Below are 26,921 nucleotides of genomic sequence, written 5' to 3'. Positions count from 1 at the left end.
AGAAGCTACAATCATTTCTCAGATTTACAAACTTTTACTACTAGTTTATCTGAGATTACAGCAAAGTTGTTCATCCCATGATACAACTTATAGAAAATGCCCTTTGGTCTGAAGAGATAGCTCAACAATCAGTGTTTGAAGACCTAAAGAGATGATTAGCTGAAAATATGATATTAGCAATATTAACAAAGAAAAGGTGATTCAGAGTGGAAGCTGATTCAAGTGAAGAAGCAATAGAAGTAGTACTCTCACAAAAACAAGACAGAAAATGGTAACCTGTCACCTTCTTCTCCAAGGCACTCACTACTACTGAGTGCAACTATGAAATCTACAACAAGAAACTACTCACTATCATGCTCACCCTTGCTGAATGGAGATACTATCTGATCAGTGCTATTCACACTTTTGAGGTCTGGACTAATCATCAAAACCTCTGATATTTCTGATTACTGCAAAAGCTCAACCAACAACAAGCCTGATGAGTCACTGAACTTTTACAATACTAATACACTCTATATCATAAAGTGGAGACAGCAAACAAAAAGGCAGACTTGTTAAGCTGCTGATCAGATCACAACCAAGATAAAGAGGACAATAGTAGAGTGATGCTCCTGAAGCCAGAGCACTTTAGAGTGATGATAATGCCAATAGAGAAGGAAATACATGAGTGGATCAAGAGCATGATATGACAAATATATTTGTGGAACCAATGCATTGCCTCCTCTATCAATAATAAATGAGGCATGATTAAATCAGGGGATTTAATCTACTATGATAACCAAATTTATATTCTCTGAGATCACATACTTCAAGGAGAGATTATTTCTATGTCTTATAACTATGCCACAGCAGGCCATCCAGAGATTGCAAAGACAAAAAAGTTAGTGCTAAGAGAGTATTGGTGGCTAAAAATAGAGCAGAATATCAAAAAGTACATCAAGGAGTGTGAGACTTGTCAATAGACCAAATCAAGCATCTAAGCATAAGCCATCCCACTTTATCCAAACAAAGTCTCTATGAAATCTTGGACTCACATCTCAGTCAACATGATCACTGGACTCTCAGATTGTAATGGCTATGATGCTATTATTGTTATTGTCAACCAGTTCTCAAAGGCAATCATCTCAGTCACATGCTTGACAGAACTATCTTTCAAGGGATGGGCAAAAATTCTATGAGATGAAGTCTATGCAAAATATGGAATGCCTCAGATCATCATTTCAGACTAGAGTCCATAATTTGTCTCTAAATTCCTCAATGATCTTTACCATCTTCTTAACATCTGAAGCAACACATTAACTGCTTATCATCCACAAACTGATAGGCAAACTGAGTGCATTAACCAGGAGATCAAAAAGTACCTTTAAATGTTCATCAACCACAGACAAGATGATTAGACTGAATGGCTTGCTCTAGTGGCTTTCCAGCACAACAACCACATTCACTCTGCAACCAACAAGATCTCCTTTTTCATTAATCATGGACATTATTCTCATATTCTGGTCACTATCCAATCCAACACTACAACTCCTACATCAACTGATTTTGCATAACTCATGTTTACAATCTACAATAAAACACATAGCCCTCAATAAAGCCACCATCATTATGAAGGCTCAATATGATAAACACCAGAGACCTGCTCATAATTACTCCATCAATGATAAGGTCTGGCTGGACACCAGCAACCTTCATTGCTCTTGACCAAAACATAAACTTGCTAACAAATAGATAGGATTATTCTTAATTCTAGCAAAAGTTGGTGTCTCTGTATATCATCTAAAACTCTCCAACTCCTGGCATATTCACCCTGTCTTTAATAAAACACTTCTAACCTCTTATATTGCATCTGCCTTCTCTAACTGGGAATTCCCTCCTCTGCCAGAGCCAGACTTGATTAAGAATGAAGAACACTATGAAATAGAACAAATTCTCAACTATAAACTGCAGAAAGTTCAGGCATGTAGTAAAGATACCTGAACTGTGATCTATTATTTTGTCAAGTGGAAAGGATATAGGCTGGAATCCAATCAATGGATCCATGAATGCAACATGACCATAGACAATGCTATATGAGACTATGAAACTTCCATCAATTAATCCATTGGAATGATGATCTTAAGAGAGATATGATGTTATGATTTTCTCTATATCTTATTCTTTTTCCTTATCTTATCAGGGCACTTATTTATCTTGAGTGCTTCTCTGAAGAGTGTGGGAAGGATTAGATAATCACAACAGATAGAGCATCATTGTACTTGGTCATCTCATTCACAGACAATTCCTCATTGTCCTATCTCTGACAACCAGACAGGATCAGCATCACAACACAGAACAGCACAATAGGTAGTAGTTATATTTATTACAAGCTGAACAGTATATAAGTGGGATAGCTCTCACTGTAGTAGTCCAGCTTCAAGCTATAAGTTTATCCTACACTATCTTCTCTCAAGCCCAGCTTTGACCTCAGCTTTAAAGCATTTCATCTGGTATAATACATTAAGTGAATTCTAGCATGACTGTACAAACACAATACAGCACTAGTCTATCACATGTCCAGGTCACATGCAAGCTAGGTCTAACACACTGATGAGATGAATGAATTCCATGCATCTAGAAGTGATGTAAGCAGTGTAATAGAGAAGTCCTCCTCCTCAACTTTCTGCTTAAGGGATGCCAGCTCCTCCTGATAGGACCTCATAATCCTAATGTGCTCCTCTATGTTTCCTCCTTCTTTGCACTGAGCCCTGAAGAATTTCCTTCTGACAAGGACAATTTCCATAGGTCTCCTGGACTCATACATATCTTTCAGAGCTTTTCAGGCTTCTGCTAAAGTCTTCAAACCAGCAATATACACCAGTGGGCCATCCAAAACCTGCAATCTTATTGTTGAAAGAGCCTTTCTATTACTCTTCTTCCAATCTGCCACCAGTGCTGCATCTGCCAGAGCCAGAGTGGTTCTGTCTGCATAATCAATTAGTCTTAAATCAGTTAGAATGTTGGTCATCTTGATTTTCCACATTGAGTAATTTTCCAGACCCTTAAGAGAGTCGATTCTATACATGGACTGGCTATCCATGTGGTTCTATGTGTGTATGTAAAGTACAAAAGAGTGTAAAGTGAGTAGTGACATAAGTTCAGTTATGGCTGGAGCTCATAACCTGTTGTAAGTACAGAGTAGAGTAAAGTACAGAGGATTAGATTAGCCTCTCAAGAGAGATGTTCTACTTAAATACATTTTCTACTACTTTGAGATCTTTCTATGAAATATTAAATAAGTATGGATCACAGTCCAAGTCAGCTGCCACTGATTGACATAGCATCTTTGAGTACATTCTCATACTTGCTTGGGATTGCTATCCCAACATACTTAAATACATTTTGTACTACTTCAAGATCCTTCTATGAAATACTATATAAGTCCAGATCATGGTCCAAGTCAGCTGCTGCTGATTGATGTAGCATCTTTGAGTACATTCTCATACTCATTCAGGATTGCTATCCCACCACATTCCAGACTCAAATGTGGCTTTCTGAGCTTCGATATCCAGCTCAGCCTCATTGACCTCAAAGTTTCGGTCAACAAACTCCCCCTTGGCCAAATATGATGGCCCAGGAACAAGGAATGCAGAATGGTCTCGAGCTCAATCCTGCTGTGCTCTCTCCTTTCTCCGAGAGACAACTTCTTTCTCTTTTGTGGTCATATGGTCTTCCACAATCTGAACTGCCTGAACTTGTTCCGTCAGCAGTCAATTCCCTGCTTGCCATTGCATTAAAACGGTGCCTTAAGGAGTCAAAGCTCTTGCTTTGGCGAAGGACCGCCCTACTATGAGGTTGAGGGACTGCCTCTTCATCTTCCTCATCCTCAACCACAGATGACGTCTCATCATATGAAAAGGTATACGAGGTACCAGAATATACACTATTATGCATAGGTACAAAATTCTGGGTATAACCAATGGACTCATCAATGTCCACGGTGTTCTCCTCCTGAGCCGCAAGGTCGGCATCAAGATCGGAAAGCACCTCCTGCGAGGAGATGCTGCGAGGCCTATCGGTCCCATCAGAGTGATGACGACAGCTCTCGCTATGGCTTACAGCCTCAAAGGCCTGTATACCAGACTCCTCATCAGAGGTCTGAGAGCTCCCAGAGAGCGAGGCTGGCAGAGGAACCTGATGAGCAGGAGGAGAGGAGAAGGGTGACATGCCTAAAGTCATCAAAGGACTGACGGCCGACGCAGGCATAGCAGATACCAGAGTCATACGACAACTACGGAGGTTGTAGCGGTGCGACGACATTTTGATTGCTTTCGTCGAGGTCGGATTAGGTCCAGGTGATCAAGCTGGGCGGTTCCAGAGTACGACGAAAGAGAGAGATAAGAAAATGTGAGTTTAGACGAGTTTAGAAGTAAAGCAGAGAGTTAACAGTCAATGGGCTGTCAAAAATAAGGAAGCGGTGACGAAGGACAAAACCTCACATGGCGAGCTCAAACCAAATGACAGAGATAGAGACTGTATTTGTCGAACTAGGGAAAAAAACCCTAAAATACGGAAGGGAGCGGGGTATATGCTATGCGCTGCAGTGGCTATGCTAACGAACGTGTCTGAGTAAATAAGGTAAGAAACGGGACTGTAGGCACCGGGCTGTAACACCCTTTCGACGGGGATGGATGATCAAAGCCTGTATTGATAGGATGGTCCCTACAACTGAGGCCATATGCTTTCTGATGCTACAAGCTCTTCCAGACTGGGTGCTCAATCTCCTTCTTAGAGAGGGCGAAACTTAGCAGGCTTGGCGTGAAAGAGTCTTGAATGCAAAAATAGTATTCATGTTAAGAGTTAACGATATTTCTCTCACCTCCGTGAGAAGAAAACGATTGTATCCTCGTATCATAAATAGCAAAAGAACTCATCATTTCATTCTCTGTATGACTAATTGGTATGTCCTGCTCCTCCGAAGAATGCTAGTGCTTCTGTCTTCCTCTCGTTTTCAAAATTACCATCTACGTCTGTAATCTCATCCTGTACTAGGTGAGTAGTGTTCAAAGAAGAGTGAGAAGTCCGAGAACTCACTATGTTCTTTAGATGATCTTCCTTTGCAATGTGAGTGACCTTGACTCTGAGCGGCGGTGGGTTATCGGAATCCACATGTCCCTGGTATGAAGGCTTATTTTAAAAAAACCTGAATAAGTAAAATATAGCCAGAAATCGCAGCGGAATACAAACATCAAGAGAGATAACTGCACGCGTCCAAGCCGTGTTCATCAATCCAGTGTATGACTCCTCTCTATTGGATTCTGGGTCGTAACTTAACAGTGCATGGACAAGTTCTCCGATACATAATCCATGGCTCGCCAGAGCTATGTGAAACCCATCTTCCTCTGTAAGGTGAGCGAAGATGCATTCCTTGACGGCTCCATGTGCTCGACCCGCAAGTTCATCGATACTCTCCCCACCTGGAAATCTACCGGAGCGGTCGAAGAAGGCTGGGAAGATGCCGGTCTTGTAACATTCATCAAGGGACATATGATCTGGATATGTATAACACCAAGAGTACCCTTCGGCGATACCAAAATGCTGCTCGCGAAGATTGGGGTTGAGGATCAGAGGCGGCGGCTTGGGTTGTCCATTCTGAACAGCCATTCCTGTATGATGAGCGCGAAGTAAGGGAGAGGCATAGATCACGTCGATCTTTGTTGATGCGAGGTGCTCGCCTAGCGCTCTTGCTTGCTACATTTGATAAACATTTCGGGGGCAGAGAGTGTTGGTCATCTCGGGACGAACCTTGCGACCTGGAGATCTGGAATTATCTCATCTGTTTTCATAGTGAAAGCAAAAAAAACGCGCCTAAATCAGAGAGTGGGGCATCTTTCCACCCACCCCAAACGGCTCTCTACCGAGATCGGGTCGGATGGGTTAAGTTGGAAAGAAAGAAGGAATCTAACTGGATTATCCGTTGACTCTCCATGTCTAATCTGCGTTCGATGAGTCAATACGATTCAATGGCGAACTAAATCTGACTCACAAAGGTAACAATGATCATCGTTGATAGTTAAATCTCGGGTGCCGGACCGGAATCATTCCTTCGGTGGGTGTATCTGAATTTGGCCCTATTATGTCCACGTGGTGACCATCTCGGTACCGTGACTTACACTAGACCTGGCTAGACTCAGATTAGTAACACCTTGGCGACCAACAACGAACTTGAACCGCTACCACCATCTGCACTCTACTTACTAGCAATGTTTCTACATGTTTAATCGATATGAAGAGATCTACACGCATCAACGATAAGCCAATCACAAGCGACAATGCGAACACGTCGACGTCAGCTCGCCCTAGCAAGACGCGAAAGGTTATGTCTGCCATGGCAGCAGAAGATTCTCTGTCTCTTTCCAAGATAAGACGAGGTCGTCTGGCCCAGTTTTTCAAATCTCAGCTGGCCAAAGTGCCACTCGAAATCTATCTTGAGGTGCACGACTTCATGTCTCCTAGCCGAGGCGCGCCGTCTGATCATGGGTATCGGTGGTAGATTTTTTCGTATCTAGGTTCTGTGGATCTTCTGCGTCTGTCAAGGACCACAAAACATTTCAGGAACTTCCTGATGAGTCGTTCTGTTCTTTCTTTGTGGAAGAGCGCGTTCTCATATGTAGCTCCTTTGTCGAAATTGTATCCGCCGATGAGCGAGCCCGCGATCATAGACTTCGTATTTGAAAAGGGTTGCAATGTGAGTGACTTTTGATGAAGAAGGCTGTGATTGACAATTTTTGGTAGTATTGTGCCTCGAACAAACATTCATACCCAATGACGATGACGACAACAAAAAATGCATCTCTAGACTATAGGGTTTACCACGTCAATATTGATGTGTGCTGATCGTATGAAAATTTCTAGTCATGTTTCCGAGTCTGCGCTATTGATCAATAGCAAAACATCTGGACTTGGCAAATTCATACAGGCCCGGCACTCCATCTCTTTTATTGAACGTCGACCGGTTCAAAAAGAAGGTGCGTTCCTCCATGGGTAGTGAATTCCAAGACTTCATGTGATTATGAAAAGATGGTGTCCACTTTACGTACTTTCTGCCCACAATGGAGCGTCTCGGTCCAGAATGCGATGCCTTGAATGGGGATCAGAGGGCTATTTCTAAGTGGATCAAGGAAAAGCGTTACGAGTGGAATGCGTATATGGACGTATGCAATCTCTAACAGAGTGTTATTCTGAAGCCGATGTTGCGTTCTTTCAGTCCGTGTTCGTCGCGACAGTTTAGTTAGATGAGCAAGAAACTGCCCGAAAGGACAGTTTAATGATGGATCGTCTTTCTGAGTAATACGGATCTTCAATACTATGGTGTTCAAAACTCAACTGACATTCTTTGCTTAGGGTGAACCGAAGACTTGCTACTCTTGGCTGGGGTGACGAGCTTGCCAGACTACCTCCAGGTCACATCGCAGATCACAAGCTAGTTAAGAAGTCGGAGAAACTTACACAGAAAGGTTTGTAACAACACATTATCATTATTTTGCTGACCAGACGTGTTGATAAACTTAGAATGGGCAAGGATGGAGCCTGTGCTGGTCAATATCCTTCAAAAGCACAAGGACAAATGACTGCTGTCCGACCGAAGCAATGGAGTTCGAGACATTCTATCGGATAGGCTTAAATGCTATCTCATATCCTCATCGACTTCGTTCGCGCCCGACTATGTAACCCTTGCTGCGATGGAGGACTGCAAGCGAATCTTGGATACGACGCCTTTGGATCAGGTGCTCACTGAAGAATCTTTCTCCTCGGTGTTCACCCGACTGTCGAATATTGTTCATGAATGGCACACTGCAAAACAGGCTGAGTGTCTGACAATGCTGCGTCGGGCAACCCGCACTGCCGTCGATGAGGAGGACCTCTACCTGGCGACGACTGTGTTCCAGTGTCTTGCATGCGAATAGCCTGTAATGTATCCCAAGGTCTTGGTGCACCAGTGCAAACAGTTATGAAGACAACGAGCCTCTTGTCCTCAAAACATCGATGAATTACCGTGGCTCAAGTCTCGAAAGCTATTCAGGTTCCATAAGCAAGCCTCTGCCGCCGCCCAGACGATCGTTATTGCATGCGGCCTTGACCCAAAAGATGCTACTTACACGCATATGAATACTTTGCATCTTTTTTTCGAATGTCTTGGTCGTCATGATTTCGGGCGATTGGTGCTGCGATGGCAACAGGGGGTATGTATATCATGTTATTATATATATAGGATTCTCATCTAAACTATTTCATAGCTTGTCCACAGGCTGGACCACAGCTCCACTCCGGAGTTTGCTTTGCTCGAGGGTCGGGACAAGGAGACAGCCGAAGGCAACGATATCGCACGGTGGCAACAGATATACAATGAGGGCTTGAATTGCTTCCGCTGCTCGGACTGCGATGAGATTTGTGAGGCATCGATGCTGGGACAACACCTTGCGAATTTATAAGTCCTTTTCTGGCGTCTGCCGCGTTATTCGTGACAGAGCTAACTGGGGATCTTGAAGCCATCCTAGTCTCGCGGAACTGGAGTTCGCGAGGAAGCTCGCTCACATCAGACAGCCCTCTTCCAGATGCATTCATCAGTTTACCGGATACTAGATGTCGCGTGCGCACGCAGGAATAGGTTTACATTTACGTCCACCATATCGCCCGGATAATCAAGTGTTTTAAGAAAACTAAATGGCATATTACGCTATGGCTACCTTCCCGCCAGGTGCCGGCCATAGTTGATCTCTAAAGTACCAAGGAGTGTCATAGTACATCTTCTTTTCAATGGTGAGGTACTCTACTACGCGTCGAGGTTTTGCGGGTACCGACGTACCGCCGATCGGAGAGGCCACCGTACCGTCTGCTGGCGGGTGTACTGCCAGACCTTTTTGATTATAGATTTCAAGGCTCTGGAAAGAATGAGGGACTGCTGCTAACTCAAAAAAGATGCCTTCTGACCTGCTCAGTCTCGAGCCTCACGAGAGCTTGTACGACCAATCGGTTCCCAAACGCGGGAGGAGTTGCCCCCAGATGACCCTCTGTACAGCGTATAGATATGATCTTGATAGGAGCCAGTTCTTTGTGGAAACGCCAGATGTATGTGAGTTTGGGGTCTGCTTTATTCATGCGTGACATAACGTCATCGCGATACTTGATATTTGCAAGTTGCTTGACACGCTTGATGTCCCGCCTGCGGAGAAGTGAGCTTATTGCATTAGAGTAAGGATGGTACGATGTACTTGGCAGTGGCGGCATTGAGATCTTTGTACGTCTGCAGCGCAATCTGACGCAGAGGGCCGACCCAATCGCCTGGGGCAGTTGAAGTGCATTTGAGGGATTGTAGCGGCCAGGAGATGAATTTTTCAAATAGGTTCTTTGCGGAAATGTCCCGGCCTGGGAAACTGTCGTGTGTAGCTAGTTGCCACATGCTTGATCATGGTGAATTTGCGTCGGACTGAAGAGACAGGGCACTCACCAAAGGATGTTCTTGACTTTGTTCTCCACATTGCTGAACCATTGCCGTCCCGCTTCCAGTGGATTCTTCTTGTATTCTGGCCGCCATGGTGCGAAGCGGTATGGTATCATGACATCTTTGCTTGTGCGAACCGACGTAAGCCAGGAAGAGTAAACTGGAAAATGGAAGATGCCTACCGAGAGTTGGTGCGTCGAGTGCCCAAGGATCAAACTGGGGATTCATGGCGGAAAAGATGCGCAGTTTTTCGAGTTCATTGATGGCAGATTCCGGGTCGTTCTGCTGTTCTCTTGCTTTTGCTTCATAGTCCTTCTGGGCTTGTTTCATGGAGGCCTTTCGCTTCTTTGCAACCGAGGTACGGACAATTGTCCGGTATTGGGTATACGGCAAAGATACTGGAGGAAGACGCGTCCATGCTCGGTAGGTAAGACAAGAACTGTATCCTATTCGCTGTAGGTTCATCGCAAGTGAAGGAAGGAGGAAAGGGGGATGCCGGCAAACAACATTTGCCATTTCCTTTTTCGTAAAACAAAAATTGAGCAAAAATTGCCATCAATTCAGGGTGCATATGTTCATTCTTTCCAACATACTTATCCCGAATTAAAAAATAGACGTTTCGTTGGTTAAGATCCTTTTTGAATATGCACAGGTCGTCCAAAATCCAATGCCGAGGATTACGCCGCACGGCTTACTCAGCGAATCACTTCGGCAGAGCCGGACGGCATCTTCTGGTGAACGGCACCGTCAAAGCTTTGTTTCTAACCACCATCTCGTTTCTCGTTCACTATGCCTGTAAGTTTTTTTTTGATCGTTTTCCTTGTTTTACTTTGCTCAGGATACGCATTTTCTCTAGCGTCAATCACGTCCCCGCGCTTCCGGTCCAGCCCGAGCTGCACCTGCTCCAGCACAGACCAGAAGTGCCCATACCGCAGCTGCCCCTGCATCTGCCTTTGCTTCTCCCTCTCCTGCCAGGGCACCAGCACCACCTGCAAATGTACCCCATGCACCGACGTCGACAGCGACACCATCTAAGGAGCCAGGACTGATGGCCCAAATGGCGGCCACGGCTGGCTCAGTAGCCATCGGTTCGACCATCGGCCATGGCCTCTCCAACATGCTTTTCGGTGGAGGAAGCGCTGCGGCTGCTGAAGCCCCCACTCAGGCTCAAGCTCCTGTCCAGCAACAACAGGCAGGCGGATTGAGCTGTGAAGCGCAAGCGAAAGGTATATGCGTCATCTCTGTGATGGGACAAATCTGATTGGCTTTCGAAAAGATTTCACCAAGTGCCTGGATAAGGCAGATCTCCCGTCATGCACATGGTACCTCGAGCAGCTGAAGGCGGTTAGTATCCTTTCTTCCTCACCAGATGTCGAGGTCTAATTTACTGTCCCCGAAGTGCCAAGCTGCCGCTGCTCCTTATTAGATGCCGCCCAGTCGTGCGTAGACTTTAATCCCTAGATCCATGCGATAGAATCTTCAAGAAGAGATATCTTATCCGATATCTTTTTACCTCCATAACAACGCTGTCGTATGTGCATCAAATAAAAAGTTGATTAGCCATTTGTTAGCGGTCTACCGCGCTCGCGAAGAAATCTCTCCGGAGCTCGACGGAGAATTGATGTCAGAACATCAAGACTCATATAAAGACCAAGAACACTAGCCGCAGATTCATAGAGAATACAAGATTATGATGCTATACTACAACATATATGCATTGAACAAACACGAAGTCCACCGGCCCAAGTCATGTCTCCCTCAGGATACCACCCAATAACTGATTGACTTCCCCGAGCCTGAACCCCTCCATGGTAGGTGTCTTCGACCTAACAGCCGAATTCAGAATGGTCTCAATCATGTCCAACAAATGACCATACAGCGCATTCAATGCGTCACTATTATGCAAAAGCGGAGGGGGTGTCCAGGGAATCAAACGTCCAGGAAACCTCCGTGTCCGAACGTTCATAGGATGCACTGGTTTACACAACAAAAAGCTATACAGGAAGCTGCAGCAGTAACATGTTTGGTGATGCAATGGAAGGGCAACGATCCTGTTCGACTCCTGGAAGAATTTAACAAGGACTCATTGGAAGAAACGTGAGTCCAGCCTGACCTTGAAACCATATGTATTATCCCAATCAAAGTGTCTCCACATAGTTTCACCGAGGTAGTCCATTAGCAGCGCCTCCGAATGCACACCCCCGATGAAGTTCTGGTATCTGTCACCGGGCTGGGGAAACAATTTCTCAACAGCTTCGAGTATGTCCTGTAGTTGCTCCTCGCTCCACACTCTGGGTTTTTCGTCCATTGTCAAGGGATCATAGTCCTCTTGTTCCAAGAGAAACCTGATGGACATCGCTGGAGAGTACATCAGCAGAGGTCTTGCCGACGCCGGATCCATGTTGCGAGTCGCCGGCTGGAAAGAATAGACGATACGGAGTGTCGGGAGGCCTTCGTTCTCAGCGCGCTCCGCCACAATGGAAGCGAGGGTATCCAACGAATCAAACCAGGCGAGCAAAGTCTGCAGATAGCGTAGAAGGTGCTCCCCTGGTAACTCATCGTCCCGCCTCTCGTCATCTGAAATGCTCGTTCAAAAGGGGTATCTCAGAAGAAACGAAAAGACGCCATACGTACCTATGTTCTTGTGTCCAGACCTATTGTCAGGTTCGAAACTCTCAGTATCCATCTGGCCCTCGCAAGAAATCAGATGCGAAGCTAGCGACGGTGCTTTTAATATTCTTTGGATCCCTGCGCAGTCAAGAATTTCTGTCAGAACCGACGTGCCCTCGATCAAGGTGTCGAGTTCATAGTCGGCGTTGCGGTCGGCGTCGAACGTCAGGGCGCTGTCGATGATTGCCTCAAGGATATCGCATAGAATGGAGAACCATTCTCCCGCTGTTTCCAGCGTCAATGCATATTCATCCTGTCCTTCGAAAACATTCTCGTCTCTCTCAATGTCCTTTGATTGCAGCAGCTTTGCGAGAAGACTCTTCCTATGGATTGCTTCCCAGCCGTCGGTCTCCCCGATAATACACATCTCATCTTCAGGTTGGGGTTTCCACGCCCGAAGGAAGTTTACAAAGCTGCTGTAGATGTAGTGATTGAATGGAATCACAGATTCGGAGGCGAAGATACGAGTGAATATGTCAGGCCAGCATTGTCGGAAGATATAACGACAAGCCCTCAGGAGCCGCTCCGAGTCTTTTGAATTGGCAAGTGTAAAGATGATTTCCATAAGGTCTTCCGCGTAGCACGTTATGTCGGGTGTCAATCTACATAAGTCAGGCGTTGGTTAATCGGCCCGAAGTTGAAGAAATTGGAGAGAAAAAAACGTACATTGTAGTCTCCGAAAAATATTCTAGACCTGATTCGCCAGGCTGGATGATAACACGGTGCAACGGCTGTGATAACTGTGGCTCAATGTCCATAGCATTGCGCGACGGAGACGATTGTGACCACCGAGAGCGGTCATCGACTACGACGAAGGCAGTCATGAACTGAGGAATCGGGACCGCAGAGTCCGTCTCTACAAGAGGATTGTTCCCTGGTCTACCCAAAATATGGTTTCCCGTCACCACGACAGGCTGATGCTGTCGAGAGTCCCTGGTGAGAAGTGTGGCAAGGCAGCTATACGCACGAAAAATACTCCTCTTCTCTGGAGGTGAATCCAGTTTAGGCGTGTGATCCTCGGTAACCCAGATAGCATTGGAGAGACTTCGAATCCGGAGCGACATGTCTTCAAAATATTCAACGTCGAATGGCTCTTCCTCGTCGTCATCATCGTCGTAGGCGGCCGGGTCAGCCATGAGAGATCGTCGTGGAAGACTGCGAAAAGAAGCACGATACTATACGCAGTCTCTCTATGAAGGATGTGTAGTTCTGAGGTCAAAACCCAAGCCGCGTCCGGCAATAGCCAGATTCATCTAACATGAGTCAGATAGAGAAGATTAGAACAACGAGGCGTGTATATCCAGTGCCGACAGAGCAGATCTTTAGACGCTGTAGTGTAAGGACCGGAGCTTGAATTTTGTGATATTTAGTGATCCTATCAAGCGGCAGTTAGCACTTATGTGGAGAGTATGATAAATTAAGATGAAAGCATGACCCTTAGCTGCGAGGTGGTGTCATCTTTCTACTACAGTTGACTATCTCACAATGCATACGGTCGGGAGACACCAAAACCATATGCATTTATAGATTTATGCAGAACCAAAATAGCATGTGATGTGACATGTGACATATGTGACAATGTCGTTGTTGCCCCAAAATGCTGTCAGTGGCTTTTGGGTCAGCTTTCCATGCATCTCCTTGAATAATGCTCCTCTGAACTTCCTCAGCTGTGGTACTAATCCACCCTGGTCACCTTGTGAAACACAAAATGCCTCCAGCTTTTGAATAAGCTCAAATCCTTCCCTTGTAGTTATTAAGGTCTGTTCTTCCTCACCCTCCTCTTCCTCCTCTTCCTCCTCATCATCATCAATGACAGTTATTTCCCCATTTTCTACTGCAATATCATGCTTGACAGCAGCAACAATCTCCTCATCTGTTGGCATCACCTCAAGATCTTCAGTATACTCTTCTGCAATAGGGCTAACCATCTCTTCAATGGTTGGAATGGGACCAAACATGCAATTTCATTGTTTCAATTTGACAAGATGGTCCTTCAACATGATCTCTGCTGTCTGGAGCTGTTGAATGGGGGCAATTTGGGTGGAAGGTGTGTTCATTTTTGACTGTGATAAAGGAGCCAACTGATTGACTGCCTCCAGTACTTTACCAACATCATTCTCTGCATTCATAACAGCCATAAGAGCAGGATGCCAGTCAGCATCAGCATATTGATTTCCAAGCAGATTCTGCAATGCCTGTTTGATCCCTGGAAGTGTGTATTTGTCTGTTGAGGCAAAGTCACAAACAAGATTCCATGCAGACTTGAGGAGTGAGGCATTTTGGAAATCATTGGATGGTGTGGTGGGCTGTGATTCAGGTGCATTGTCAGACATTATACCAGTGTGTTTCCAGCAGTTTGCTATCGTTTCACTGCTGACATTTGTCCAAGCATCATGAGCAATAGTTATAGCTTCAAGGAGATCAAGCTTGAAGATCTCAGACTCTCCAAGATCATCAAAATCAAGTGCATGGATACACATGACATTCCGATAATGTGCCTTGAAGCAGTGGATAATACCAGTATCTAGTGGTTGGACATATGGGGTCAGATTGGGCTCAAAAAACTCCAGCTTTGTGTTATGAGGTGTATAAGCAATGGAATGCCCTCAAAAGTTGTCTAAGATCAGCAGAACCTGTTGCATCTCTCTCTTCATCTTTAAATCAAACATCTTCACCCACTCTGTAAATATTTTGCTTATCATTCAGACCTTCTTGTTGTTCCAATAATAGAATCTCATTGCTGTTGGACTCTTTTTTTTGAAACACCATAGTTGCTTCAACTTTCCAATGAAAACAACTGGCATTTGCTCACTCTCATCTGCATTCACAGTAAAACACATGGTGATGTGGAACTTGTCCTGTTTCCATCCACTCATAGGACCAGATGCCAAGGTATGATCTGGGATGGCAAAGATGACAAGACCAGATTTATCAATATTCCATCTGTCCTGCATTGCATATTTCACCATAATGCTGTGAAAGCACACATGTTCTTTTTCCACTGCTGCCATATCCACTGAGCCTGCTTCTCCATGCTGCTGAACCTCCTGAATCTTCCATGCCTTGCAGAATGACCTCAACTATCTCTCTCCTTTCAAACACTGATCCTCTGGAATATTCATCAGATTTTCAATTTAATTTCACTTCTCTATCAGCATTACACTGGTTACAGTCTCACCTCAGAGCTGCATATTCTGATACCAGGATGCAACAGCATGCTTCACATCAGGTTGAGTGACAATGTGAGACTTTTTGAATGATAATGCATTAGAGTTCTCATTTGCATGCTGTTTGATTTTTGTATGAGATGCCAGTTTCCATAAAAGAGTTGGTTGAGTAAAGAGCAGTGCACCTTTCTTTCAGTTTGTGAAATGTGCCACAATATCAGCATATCGATGAGAAGGATGGTTATCAACATATTTGAATACTATGAGTCAGTCTCCTGTTGTGAAGTGTGGGTGAGAGATCTGCTTTGAAGGCTGAGCCGATGATGTGTATATTGGAACTTTCTCCTTCTGTTTTATATGCTTGTATGGATTTCAAGGTTTAGCACATGGTTTTCATGTTGGTTCAGGAGGCATGTTTATAGAGATATAGGCTGCACCACTTTACAATAATTTTTTTTTGTGTTTGTTATAGTCTATACAAACAAATTATATTCTTTATTGTTCTAATATATGCACAATGTCCTATCAGCTTACTACAATTTTGGATCTGACAATGCATATTCCTAACTAAAACCATATGCATTTCTAGCCTATTTTCCTGCTCTCCAACTGTGTTCCAGCCCAATCTGTATGCAAAGTCAGAATTATGCATTTTGATATCATGCATTGTGAGATAGTCAACTGTATATTAAACAACTCCAGCAGTGCTTCAGCAATGCTATATTTCACTGTTTGCACTCCATAGCTTCTTCTGGATGGGCCTGCAAGCTTTCTGGAATGACCTGGATTGAAACCCTACTGGCTGCTTCAAACTCTGGAATATGTCAATATAAAACCACAGATCAAGGCCGAACGTAACCCTATTGACCTGGGATGATATGGCCGCTCAATTATCCAGGCAGGCGTCACACCCAACAGTCAACAGCTGGCTTTTCATGTTATAGACCAACTGACGCATGAGGTGAGCAAATAGGCACTAATGTTCTTCATCACAGTAGGAGAAGACACAAAAGATGAAAAGCATCAAATTTCTCAAACATCACTGGAGCCCTTATTTTCTCCTTCAGCATAAGACACATACACAAATTGACTGCAGACAGAAACTTGGGAAATGATGGCAAATTGATAGACCAAAGGCACTATCTATTCTGGTAAATTTTGGAATGCCTGCTTTGAGAATCAGTCGTCACAGAAATAACAGTATTAGAATGGCTAACTGACAATCACATTTCTTATGCTTCTCTTCCCACCACCTCTGCCATCTCTCCCAGGGTTCTGAATTTTCAGGTCCACTTTTGATTTCCTTCATCAGCCCCCATGGTAGCACCCTGCCGGTTGATCCATGTGCTTCATATTCCCAAGCTGCTAGCAGGTTCAACATCATGAAACAAACTCTGTGCTACTCAGGACCTTTTCCTTCATATCTTTCAGGGTAGAAGTATCCAGAAGGTCTTTCTGGATGATGTCAAGGGCCGTGAGAAATCCAGGGAGTGCAGGCTTGTAACTGTGGACATCCTGCACCATCAGAATGAGAGAAAAAGAGGACTGAGACCCCTCTGTTTTCTGGGAAAACCAATAGTCATTTGGGTTAGGTTCGGGGCAGGCATACAAAGGTGATGAGACTGCAGACGGATCACCGGTAGAGAGTTTGGCGTGTGTGTGGGCGAATGAGGTATGATCAACATTGGATAAGACAACAAGCTTGTAGTATTTGGCAAGGTTATGGAGGGCTTCAGAACTGTCAGAAAAAATGAACCAGTTCTTGATGGAATTGCTGAATACAACATAGACATCTGAGATGTCTGGGATAGGCTTGCCATAGAGATTATCTAGGTGCTTCTCTAAGACCTCATGAGCTTTTGCCAGGACATCTGTGTACAGAAGGTCCAGCTGCACAATCTGGATTTCCTTTTCCACTGACTCAAATTCCTTCAGGATATCTGCACAGGACCACTTTGCAGAAGGATAGCGGGATAACAGAGGCTGCATCACATTATAAATGCCGCTTTTTCAGTCCTGCAAACAACATGACTATGACAGATTCCTGCCAGTGAATTCCAAGTAGAAATATGAACCATAAGGGTCCTGTAAACATTGAAGACCAAGATCTTGAAGTTGGTTAACTTGGAGGTACTTTCTGCCATGATTATTCTATATCACAATGATGCGGTGATTGTAAAAGACAGAAAAGAGACCGGAGCAAGCAAGAATCAGATTTACTATATCTCCCCCCTGATTTAATATTTCCACAGCCCTGAGGTCGGATTTGAAAATTATTTTGATATGAAGACGAGGCCAATGAAGGTTATTAGGAACCATTGATATCCACCATAGTGATAAAAAATAAGAGGAAAAACAACTCTGTGCCTTGTTTTACATAATCATTCAGATACTTGTTCCTCCGCCACGTGCCAGCCCCACATCATTCTTCCCATATTTCGAGTGGTAGTCAGTGTTTGGCACAAGATTCATACCGATATGTGTCCTGTCACTAGCAAGACATTTTAGTTTTCTGCTTCTCAGAATGATGCCAAGAATAAAGCGTTCAATACAGTATAGATATGGCACTCTGCTTGTATATGCCTGATCAGAAGAGTCAGGCACCTTTGCCGCTTGTACTTCAAGTCTGCAGCATTAACCCCCCGGCAGAGTATATGTCAGCAGATGAAAGAAGCGGTAGTTGGTCATCCCCCTCTGGGAATACAAGCTCTCGAGCAGCCCATCGCAAAGCACTGTAAGAATTTGAAGTCATGCCAGCACGTCTTGTAGATGACCCCATGAAACTCAGCAAACAACTGTTGATAAATCAAAATCAGCAAGGTGTGTATAGCCACCAGCATCGATGAGGACATTTCTAAGAGGGCTGTTCATTAGTTATGAAAGCAGGAAAAAATGTGACGAGGTTCATATGCTATGCAGATCACCATGGACTATATTTTTTGAATGAACTCCAAAGTTGGAAGCATTGATCAAATTGAAGTAGTATCCTATCTATAACTTATGATAGGTTAAGCCAGAGCAAACTTCAATAAGCTATGTAGGAATTCAAGGTTTATGTGAGGCTGGACTGAAGGGCATAGAAACCTTACAAGTTGGAGGTGAGGTCTCTCTATGACCTCTGTCTTCACCTGACAGAATTTCAAGTAGTCTACAAGGGTTCCATTTATCATCCAGAGGCAAACAATTCCAGTGGCCATTGTGGGGTGAACATGTGGACAGACAGAGACAAAATTTCAGCATATTCCAAGAAGGGGAAGCACATTCAGGCAATGGGACATACTTGTTGGGCCATTGTAAAGGCAGATTCCAAGGGTAGAGAGTGTTTTTGCAGGCCTCTGCATGGCTCTCAAGGTTGTCACAATCTCTGTCAACACAGAGATACAGAGCTCCACTCACCCATGAAGAGGGATTGCTGGTGCCATCTCTGTCTCAGTGCCAAGTCTCAGCTGATGCTGATTCATGAGAGACATTGGTGCCAGGTGTCTCTTCTTCATTCCCACTTTCATCCTGCATTCCTAGGTGAGATGAGCTCTGCTCTCTCACTGTCAATCTTTCCTGACCACCTTAAGCCTAGACTACTCAAGTGAGCCAATTGTGAGATAAAGGAAGAGGTGGAGTCTCACCAGGCAACAGGAGTTACTAACAAGTGAAGGAGGAGGCAAAGCCTCAAAGCCTGGGATTGGTGGTCAGGAAAGATTGACAGTGAGAGAGTGGAGCTCATCTCACCTAGGAATGCAAGATGAAAATGGGAATGAAGAAGTGACACCTGGTGTTGATTCATCAGCAGCATCAGCTGAGACTCGGCACTGAGACAGAAACGGCACCAGCGATCCCTCTTCATGGGCGAGCGGAGCTCCATATCTCTGCATCGACAGAGATTGTGACAACCTCGAGAGCCATGCAGAGGCCTGCAAAAATGCTCCCTACCCTTGGAATTCCTCGACAAGGTCTTCGCAACGTTTAGCCAAGGCAGTTGGGCTTAGACATCTCTGTATCGAAACATCCGCTAGTATCTCTTTCATGCTTGGCCGGCGATTGCCCGTTTGCAAAGTCATTCGCGGAAAGGCTACACTTTCTTCCGACTGTGTTTCTGACTCCGCGCGCAGCAAAGTGAGGTTTTGCAGCTCCCCAACGATTCCTCGAGATGTAGGACGCAGATCGGCTCTAGCTAAACATTACTCTACCGACGACCAAAGTAGATTTGACGAAATCACCGAATATGGAGGGCGTGAAGGCCCTTTTCTCATAATCGTTTCTACAACGACAGCTGCATCTGTCTTTAGATGGTGATAGGGAGGTTTCCCTGTGTAAATCTACTCAGAATGGGTGAGTATCCATATGAGAACACAAGATGTGATTCTTTATGAAGGTCTCCAGAGCATCGGCTTGTTGAACGGCATCAGATATTTTAACGGAGGCTAGAGTGAGTGAAGAATAGAAAGGGACACAGCGGGGCCCAGCTGTATTGGGCGCACCGTTATGTGCAGCGCAGTGGTAAGCCCTTCTCCGCTTGGAGCAAGAATGGAGCAAGTGATATTTAAGTACTTAAAACGGAACATAGAATTTTCGCCCGACGCTGACATTCTCCTTTTGGTACCAATGACGAGTCTAGGTGCTTACTACGAAGACTGTCTCTTCGACAAAGAGCTGAGAGAAAGCAAGGCATTTATCGGTCCTGCCTCACCGATAAGTACGTGCTGATACGGCTATTACTGGACGGCAACGTAGTCCCAAGCCTGTCAGACATAGATTCCGATAGAATATGACGACAATGGTCATGGAGAGACTCCGGCGTCTGATGTCGGATGAGCATAAAAAGTCCCGCACGAGTTTAAAAATCTGAAGGCTCGAGCTTCATTCTCACGACCCTAAGAAGAGAATTGTCGATATGGAAAGAGGGGAGAGATAGAGACGTACCGGTATGTGCGAGGAGTCCCTCCCAGGCCGTATTATAGCCCAAATAGTCTTGAGGTTCTGTCCCAGAGGACGAAGTCCTTGTGTTGAACCGGTTGAAACGAACGTCCCACCCGGTGCCAGATACGATGGGCTATGCGTAAACAACGAAGGGTCCTGTAGAGCCATTATGAAATGAATCGGAACGTGTTGGATGCTGGTGTGTTCGTTCTACTACACTATCGAACGAACACACCAGCATCCAAGATGACATGGAATTTCGGCGAGGGAGGATTCGCGTCGAAGCATTCGTGTAAAGGCTGTTTGGCGTAATCGACAACCTCGTCCGCCCAAGACTTCTGACAAACTCGTCGTTTTTTTCTGCAGTGCTCGCAACGACGCGAGAAGCACCGTGTGCTATGGCGATTTGGATAGCATAGGAGCCGACGGATGAACTACCGCCGTTGATGAGTACGGTTTGTCCCGCCTTGAAGTCCCCGACGTTGACGAGCCCTTGCAGTGCTGAGTCCTACGACGGTGATTCCAGCAGCTTGCGTGGGGATGTTGCTTGGCCGGCTAATCAGACACTCAGCAGGAACGCGAGCATATTCTTGCAAGGGGCCTTGATGAGTTTTAAGACAATACTAGTAGCGTGCTTGCGGAACGTATCACAATCGAGCGGATATGAGCGCACCTGGAGATATAAAGCCATTCGGATCCTCAACGACACCGGCAAAGTCATATTCCCCAGGTACAGGTCCCCAGCGATAAAATTGGGCAGAACTTGCATGAACTCATTTTCACTGAGAAACATGAGCTTAGCAGGTCCCGAGGTCCCACCTGGAAATTGCAGATAACGTTGCAGGAACCATCATATTCCATCGCGGCGAAATTCAAATGTACAGTGCGCAGCATCAAAATGTTGAAAGAATAGTAACAATTTGTGCCTCAGGGCGAGTACTTGTGCTTTCATCCCAGGCCTTCGTCGTCGTTCAAACATGTCGCTGCTCCCTGTCAAGAAATCGGTGGGCCGAACACTACCATTGACGGAGAGAATGGAAGAAAATCTTTTACATCTGCCTCACTGCCTCTAAAACGTTCCTGAACATTAGCTTGGGGCTTGTCGACATTGTCGACATATTTGACAATGTCAGCAACAAGGAACAAACAGCTTCCTTGGCTTCGGGGGCTTGCTGATAGATTCGTTATTCATTGCTAGCGATAAGGATTTGCTGGCAAGCGAGTTATCGTCGTTCGGCGATGGCCTCTCATGGTCGTCGTCAAGAAATGTTCGACGGTGAATAGCCGGAAACAACCGAGCACCCATTCAACGCCTACTACCATCGTCTTGTCATCGCGCTGTCCAGTGTAGACACTGTCGACGTTCCTAAGGGCAAAAATTCTTATCTCGGCCCATCTGGGCAAAACTTCTTCGACGTCGACAACGCATGTGCTTCTCATCCCCCTTATAAGGACCGCGATTCTAGCTCGATAGTTCGGTTTCTTACTGTGAATGGCTTCTCAAACTCAACAAGCGTGGATCGTCGAGAGGCAGGGAGAGCCCAAGGATGCGTTGTCATTCAGGACTGACTGGCCGGTGCCATCAAGGCTAGCGAAGGGCGAGGTTCTCGTCAAGGTCCAGGCCGCCGCGCTGAATCCCGTGTACGTGTTTTTGGCCTATCGTGAGTGAATCTGCCGTTAGAGCTGATTATATGCGCATAGTGGATACAAATTGATGCGTTCTTTACCGAATTTCGTGGCAAGGAGACCCATTCCGGCTGAGTACGACCTTGCTGGGATTATCGAGGACCCAAACGATTCTCAGTTCTCGAAAGATGACAGTGTTTTCGGCGTACTCCACATTTGTGAGTCTTTGTCGCTATTCTCACTGTTTAAATTCCTGAACTGTAGCCAGTGAAGTCACTCAAGATAAGAGAGGGTGCTCTGCAGCAGTATGCCCGGGTACCAGCGACCTATCTGATTCGACGACCTCAAAATATTACACCTATTGAAGCCGTTGGTGTTACGTTAGCTGCAGAGACAGCGTGGCAGGCTCTCTTTGATTGTGCGGGATTCGAGGCCGGTCAAACCGTTTTCATCAACGGCGGAAGCTCGTCTGTCGGTGCATTTGCTATCCAGATTGCTAAAGCCAAAGGCGCGACTCGAGTCGTTGCCAGTGCGTCAGGGGAGAATGAAGAGCTTGTCAAGAGTCTCGGGGCTGACGAATTCATCGACTACATGAAGCAACCCTTACACGAATATCTCGCTCAGAACCCGCCATCGCCAAAATTCCATATCATCTTTGATGCGGTGGCATTGAAGGACCCGTCATTATTCACCTGCAGTCCTGCCTACCTTGCACCAGGCGGAACTTTTGTTTCGACAGGCTCAATCCAAGGACTTCGACCCTTCAACCTGGTATTGAGGACGGCTTTTGCGATGTTCTGGCCTTCGTGGCTGGGCGGTGTTCCGCGTACATACAAGCAAGCCTGCCTCTTCCCATAACTAACAACTTTCGCTCATTGTCTTTCTTAGGAATGTTTCTCTGAGGCATGATGCTTCTGCACTAGAAGCGATACGGCAGCTTCTTGAAGAAGGAAAACTCAAGCCTGTCGTGGACTCTGTCTACGAATTTAAGGATGTGTTGTCGGCTTATGAGCGCATAATGACATCGAGAGCAAAGGGCAAGGTTGTCGTGAAGGTGGATTCCTGATGGTCCGGGTCCGAATAATCATGTTAAAGTTAGTCTTTCGGTTTCTTATGGCTGTACTTCGGATATATTTACCTGTTGAGTGAATATTACGGTTTCCTTGTAGTCATTCGAACAATATGTTGGCACATTGGTCTCTACTGCAACTCAGGAGATGCCATCGTTACCAGGAAGACGTGCTGGAAGGCAATACCGCATCGGCGAGGCGGAGTTGGCTCTGTTACATAACTCTCTCCTATTCTTTGCCTTACCCCTTTTACGCTACCTCATGCTGTCCTCTACCACCACCATTTTGCGATGATATGTACAGACTCAAATCCTTATGTTCCTTCGTCCAATGACCCGCCTACGACAGATGCAGCCCAACTCGACCTTCTCTTTCGTCTTCGAATAATAGCGCAACTGCAAGCGCTCGCCTATCCCCATATTTACCACTGCCATCTTGATGACCATATAATCGACATTCTCAACTGGTTGGCCTCCTGCTTCGCCCCGAATGCCTCAGGAGATGCCGTGTCAGTCGCCTTTTCCGCTCATTCCGGTCTTATCACCCTCTACATTGCCAGTAACCACAATACTCCAAACACTGATGCTGTCCGGAAGTGCGTAATCCGCTTCCTCTCCACGCTGCGCACAGTACTTCGTGATGGCGACGTTGGACCGAAGGTTGCATCCCAGATGTTTTTCCGCATGGTTGTGAATATCGCGCATGCCAGGATACAACGTAAAATACATCTTGTAGGGCAGACGGACGAGGGTCCTGGGCAGACAGCATATCACTTTACCAACCTTGTGTCGCTATGGCTCGTATACCGCCCGGAGGGAGAGCAGTCACGGGGGTTCTTGAATATGGCAACGAATTACGGCGGGAATTCGGCTTGTGCAAACAAGTATCTCATAGAGTCCTTCCTGACTTTAGTGAACCTACCACCGGAGCAAGCAGATGTGAACGAGCGATATACCTATCTCTCTTCTATAATCACCGCCTGCAGCTTACTGGTCAATTCCACGTTCTTTGACGACCTCGTAAATCACCACTCCTTTCGGCTATCTTTGAAGATTCAGGATCGTAAGTGTTACTTTATTAGTTCCTCCGCATACTCAAAAGCCTACAGGTATTTTCTTGCACAAAATCTTTCGTCGAATAACTCGCATCGCTGCTTATAAGATCGGTGCAATGCAGTTTGCCTACTTCGGACTTCCCTTTATTCGGCAAGTCCTCGGTGTTTCTCCGCAACGTGCCATAAACGTGAAGCTTTTAAGCGAACCTACTACCTCCCACTCTTTGTCGAAAACATACCATTGGCCATACTCCCCATCTGACCATATTCCCCGTATCCTCCCTGATAGTGGATCACCGCAATCGACCGACGAAAGCTTGAGTTCAGAAGAGAGCCACACCCTTCGCTCCGAACTGTCACAACTTGAAAGTCAGCTACGCAACGAACTTTTGAAATCTGAACTTCTAGTCAATGTATGGGAGCAAGGCGCGCCGGTCGACACCAAGTTTCACTCGGAACTACAGCTGATACATTACTTGGAAGAAAATCATGTGGATGTGGCTTGCCAAGCATTTGGGACGTCGAAGCCGGTTTGTTGGACTTGCGGATGCTATATCGACCACTTACAGTGCACTAGCACTAGCGTCTCTGAGAATGAGGAATCAGAGGAGGTAGGAGGAGGAGCAGCGGAACGGCGGTGGTGGTATTCGAAAGGATCTAGGAAAGTTTACTATGAGTGGATGATACCCCCTTCTGCCAAGCAGGATACCATAGATGGTTTATTAGAAGACTCGCAGCGGAAGATGGAAAGAATAGTAGAAGAGGTCGCATTTGATTGTCATTTCTAGACTTTTCGTTATATGTATATACCCCAGGATAGATGTAAAACAATACCAGTCACAACTTCGATACAGTAAACGGAAAGGGTGATGTGCTTGGGACTTCCACATGAAATCCCTTCGCTTTCCAGTACCTCTCCACCGCAAGCAGACTGTCTATGGTTTCAACAACAGTCTGCGCCCAAGGAATGTACGAGTCTGCCTTAAATCCGATGACTTGTTCTACCTTTTCCCTGTTCACGTTGAGCGTATACGAAGGCCACACCGGAGCCTTTGATGGATCAGCGAGCCGGTGTTTCAATGCTGGTCTTTCCTTCGCGATGGTTTCGAGGGCAGTCTTATATGACGACTGGTGTGGAGATACGATGGCGAACCTCTTTCGGGGGGCAGGGGGTGATTCAAGAGCGAGGAGATGGGCGCGTGCCACGTCACGGACGTCAATGGCCCCATTTTGGAGATGAACTGGAAAGTGGACGTTGTCAGGCCGAAGAAGTGCGTAAAAATAGGCGTTGGACGAAAAGGCTGTGTAGTTTGGTTCTGGCAGCAATTGCTCAAAGCCTGGCGCGAAAGGCCCAAACGTGAGGCCTGGCCCGACTGCATCATTTGTCAGGTCTTGAGATTAATAGACGAGGGTATTGGAAACGAACGGATTGAGATGTTGAGCTCTGGATGTGATTCGCTGAATTCCATAAAGACTTGGTCGGTAAGCTTTTTTGCGAGTAAATAAACCGATCCGTTGTTCGTGTGCTCTGCATCTTCACGTGTTATTGGGTACCAATCTACAAGTGGTTGACGACATTAGCAATCGCAGGGGCGGCGTTGCAGGTAACTATCTTACCGTTAGGTCCATAGGGACCCCCTGCAGGGAAAGTCACGGCGGACCCTGTGGTAACAATCCGCCCCACACCAGCTTTGACGGCCGCATTTAATATATGAAGAGAACCCTGGGTAGCATCCTGACTCATCGGAATTAGCCAAGTTCACGCTGTCGCTTTCCAAAAGCTTGCTTACCCTGATAGTCCTCTCCGATTCAGCACCGGGTAAAGGCGCGGCGACGTGTATAATCCCGTACACTCCTAGAGATGTGTATCACGTCAGTCCAGGTCTGTAAAATTAGGGATACAACCTCGAAGAACATCGCTGAGGTCGTCACTGAAAATATCCGGAATGTCAACGACATCGCAATTCTTGTAATTGGAGAATATGTTTCTCAAAAGATCGAACTTCTTGCCTCGAGCAGAGCTAGAGTTTTTTCATGAGTCTCTCGGTCTTTAAGCTGAAGTAGACATTGCCCACGCTCTAACAGAATACCCAGAAGCCAAAAGCTGGACTAGGACCTGGAAGCCAATGAAACCGGTGCCTCCAGTTACCTATGCACAACAGTATTAATAGCGGTATGCATCGATGGAAAGCAGAGGGCACTGACGAAGATGATCTTAGAGCTGTTGTCGCAAGACATGGATTACTGAGTTGATTGGTTGTCCGCCTGAAGGTTTTAAGTCCAAGGCAAGGCGCATAGGCTCCGTGCTATCACGGAAATTTTAATGGGCCCTGCTGTATGACCGTGGGCTTTCGTTATCCTTACCTATGCAGTAGCGTGATTTGTACCGTCTGGGATTTACTGCTATCAGATCACCGTGATCGGGAGGGGGGTTATAGCTTCGATGTTGGTGTCGTGTCGTAGTCCTGTCACAGCTCCTTTTATGTCGGGCAACGAGGTCGTACGAAATCTTTAGTGTCGGCACTATCTATAGTGGGTTTACAGTAAGCAGGCGATTTGTAAAGAGAAAATAGTACCATTGAGTCAGTGACACATTTGAATTCACATTCCGACGAAGATGGAGATGGGGCGACTTCCTCCGTTGGCCAAGGATAATCTAGTTTTGACCCTTCTCCTGTCCTCGTCCTACGGTGAATATTAATGCTGCCCTTGCCGTAGCACCTGCGCTTGATAAAATTGCATACACACGTAGTTGAAGGCATGGGAAGTGACAACCAGAGAACTGGCCCAGGGCACGTTCTGTTGTGGGTAATCAGATCGAGCCAGACCTATTCGCCATCAACGAGTGTGGGTCCCTGGACCTTGACTCGGATAACATGGTGATAACGGTGTTGCATCGCGCAAGTTCCTTATATAAGAAACACAGTCCCTGGCCACGA

The 26,921-nt window shown here is 45.9% G+C and overlaps 11 protein-coding genes across 11 annotated transcripts; 4 read left to right on the top strand and 7 right to left on the bottom strand.

Annotated features, from left to right (window-relative positions):
- Positions 1 to 3,495: 3,495 nt before the first annotated feature.
- Positions 3,496 to 4,577, bottom strand: BT62DRAFT_732552 (uncharacterized protein). Its single transcript, XM_043182061.1, has one exon. The coding sequence runs from the start codon at positions 4,297 to 4,299 to the stop codon at positions 3,580 to 3,582; it is 720 nt and encodes a 239-aa protein (XP_043042392.1). The 5' UTR covers positions 4,300 to 4,577; the 3' UTR covers positions 3,496 to 3,579.
- Positions 4,578 to 4,850: 273 nt separating this feature from the next.
- On the bottom strand, positions 4,851 to 6,062 carry BT62DRAFT_929958 (phosphoglycerate mutase). Its single transcript, XM_043185836.1, has 7 exons — positions 6,026 to 6,062; positions 5,946 to 5,975; positions 5,848 to 5,893; positions 5,785 to 5,792; positions 5,227 to 5,730; positions 5,074 to 5,166; positions 4,851 to 5,022 (listed from the first exon to the last, which is right to left on the bottom strand). The coding sequence occupies exons 1-7, from the start codon at positions 6,041 to 6,043 to the stop codon at positions 4,933 to 4,935; spliced, it is 789 nt and encodes a 262-aa protein (XP_043042391.1). The 5' UTR covers positions 6,044 to 6,062; the 3' UTR covers positions 4,851 to 4,932.
- A 107-nt stretch (positions 6,063 to 6,169) lies between these two features.
- On the top strand, positions 6,170 to 7,033 carry BT62DRAFT_732470 (uncharacterized protein). The gene is made up of 3 exons (XM_043182060.1): positions 6,170 to 6,472; positions 6,533 to 6,727; positions 6,775 to 7,033. The coding sequence occupies exons 1-3, from the start codon at positions 6,266 to 6,268 to the stop codon at positions 6,874 to 6,876; spliced, it is 504 nt and encodes a 167-aa protein (XP_043042390.1). The 5' UTR covers positions 6,170 to 6,265; the 3' UTR covers positions 6,877 to 7,033.
- A 1,678-nt stretch (positions 7,034 to 8,711) lies between these two features.
- Positions 8,712 to 9,997, bottom strand: BT62DRAFT_1003612 (uncharacterized protein; the record flags this gene model as incomplete). The annotated part of the gene is made up of 5 exons (XM_043176963.1): positions 8,712 to 8,921; positions 8,971 to 9,202; positions 9,252 to 9,440; positions 9,488 to 9,602; positions 9,664 to 9,997. The coding sequence occupies 5 exons, from the start codon at positions 9,995 to 9,997 to the stop codon at positions 8,712 to 8,714; spliced, it is 1,080 nt and encodes a 359-aa protein (XP_043042389.1).
- Positions 9,998 to 10,106: 109 nt separating this feature from the next.
- On the top strand, positions 10,107 to 11,171 carry BT62DRAFT_1074405 (uncharacterized protein). The gene is made up of 4 exons (XM_043179015.1): positions 10,107 to 10,276; positions 10,338 to 10,707; positions 10,758 to 10,825; positions 10,881 to 11,171. Exons 1-4 carry the CDS (start codon positions 10,271 to 10,273, stop codon positions 10,905 to 10,907), a joined length of 471 nt encoding a protein of 156 aa, XP_043042388.1. The 5' UTR covers positions 10,107 to 10,270; the 3' UTR covers positions 10,908 to 11,171.
- Positions 11,172 to 11,228: 57 nt separating this feature from the next.
- On the bottom strand, positions 11,229 to 13,287 carry BT62DRAFT_1074404 (uncharacterized protein; the record flags this gene model as incomplete). The annotated part of the gene is made up of 4 exons (XM_043179014.1): positions 11,229 to 11,543; positions 11,595 to 12,058; positions 12,116 to 12,753; positions 12,818 to 13,287. The coding sequence occupies 4 exons, from the start codon at positions 13,285 to 13,287 to the stop codon at positions 11,229 to 11,231; spliced, it is 1,887 nt and encodes a 628-aa protein (XP_043042387.1).
- Positions 13,288 to 16,698: 3,411 nt separating this feature from the next.
- BT62DRAFT_918392 (uncharacterized protein) lies at positions 16,699 to 17,462 on the bottom strand (the record flags this gene model as incomplete). The annotated part of the gene is made up of 2 exons (XM_043184085.1): positions 16,699 to 17,301; positions 17,394 to 17,462. 2 exons carry the CDS (start codon positions 17,460 to 17,462, stop codon positions 16,699 to 16,701), a joined length of 672 nt encoding a protein of 223 aa, XP_043042386.1.
- A 2,565-nt stretch (positions 17,463 to 20,027) lies between these two features.
- Positions 20,028 to 21,025, bottom strand: BT62DRAFT_918391 (uncharacterized protein; the record flags this gene model as incomplete). The annotated part of the gene is made up of 4 exons (XM_043184084.1): positions 20,028 to 20,054; positions 20,236 to 20,388; positions 20,468 to 20,740; positions 20,906 to 21,025. 4 exons carry the CDS (start codon positions 21,023 to 21,025, stop codon positions 20,028 to 20,030), a joined length of 573 nt encoding a protein of 190 aa, XP_043042385.1.
- A 371-nt stretch (positions 21,026 to 21,396) lies between these two features.
- Positions 21,397 to 23,109, top strand: BT62DRAFT_732271 (NAD(P)-binding protein). Its single transcript, XM_043182058.1, has 5 exons — positions 21,397 to 21,873; positions 21,934 to 22,076; positions 22,127 to 22,694; positions 22,747 to 22,952; positions 23,028 to 23,109. Exons 1-4 carry the CDS (start codon positions 21,725 to 21,727, stop codon positions 22,922 to 22,924), a joined length of 1,038 nt encoding a protein of 345 aa, XP_043042384.1. The 5' UTR covers positions 21,397 to 21,724; the 3' UTR covers positions 22,925 to 22,952; positions 23,028 to 23,109.
- A 109-nt stretch (positions 23,110 to 23,218) lies between these two features.
- On the top strand, positions 23,219 to 24,770 carry BT62DRAFT_1003606 (uncharacterized protein; the record flags this gene model as incomplete). Its single annotated transcript, XM_043176962.1, has 2 exons — positions 23,219 to 23,990; positions 24,037 to 24,770. The coding sequence occupies 2 exons, from the start codon at positions 23,219 to 23,221 to the stop codon at positions 24,768 to 24,770; spliced, it is 1,506 nt and encodes a 501-aa protein (XP_043042383.1).
- A 49-nt stretch (positions 24,771 to 24,819) lies between these two features.
- Positions 24,820 to 26,220, bottom strand: BT62DRAFT_1003605 (NAD(P)-binding protein; the record flags this gene model as incomplete). Its single annotated transcript, XM_043176961.1, has 7 exons — positions 24,820 to 25,355; positions 25,409 to 25,540; positions 25,600 to 25,717; positions 25,773 to 25,837; positions 25,888 to 26,003; positions 26,058 to 26,131; positions 26,188 to 26,220. The coding sequence occupies 7 exons, from the start codon at positions 26,218 to 26,220 to the stop codon at positions 24,820 to 24,822; spliced, it is 1,074 nt and encodes a 357-aa protein (XP_043042382.1).
- Positions 26,221 to 26,921: the final 701 nt, after the last annotated feature.

This window comes from Guyanagaster necrorhizus (assembly GCF_019112545.1).
Source record: "Guyanagaster necrorhizus MCA 3950 unplaced genomic scaffold BT62scaffold_7, whole genome shotgun sequence".
Lineage (NCBI taxonomy): Eukaryota > Fungi > Basidiomycota > Agaricomycetes > Agaricales > Physalacriaceae > Guyanagaster > Guyanagaster necrorhizus.
Note: the sequence above shows the minus strand (reverse complement) of the source record. Positions and strands in the feature narration are given on the sequence as shown.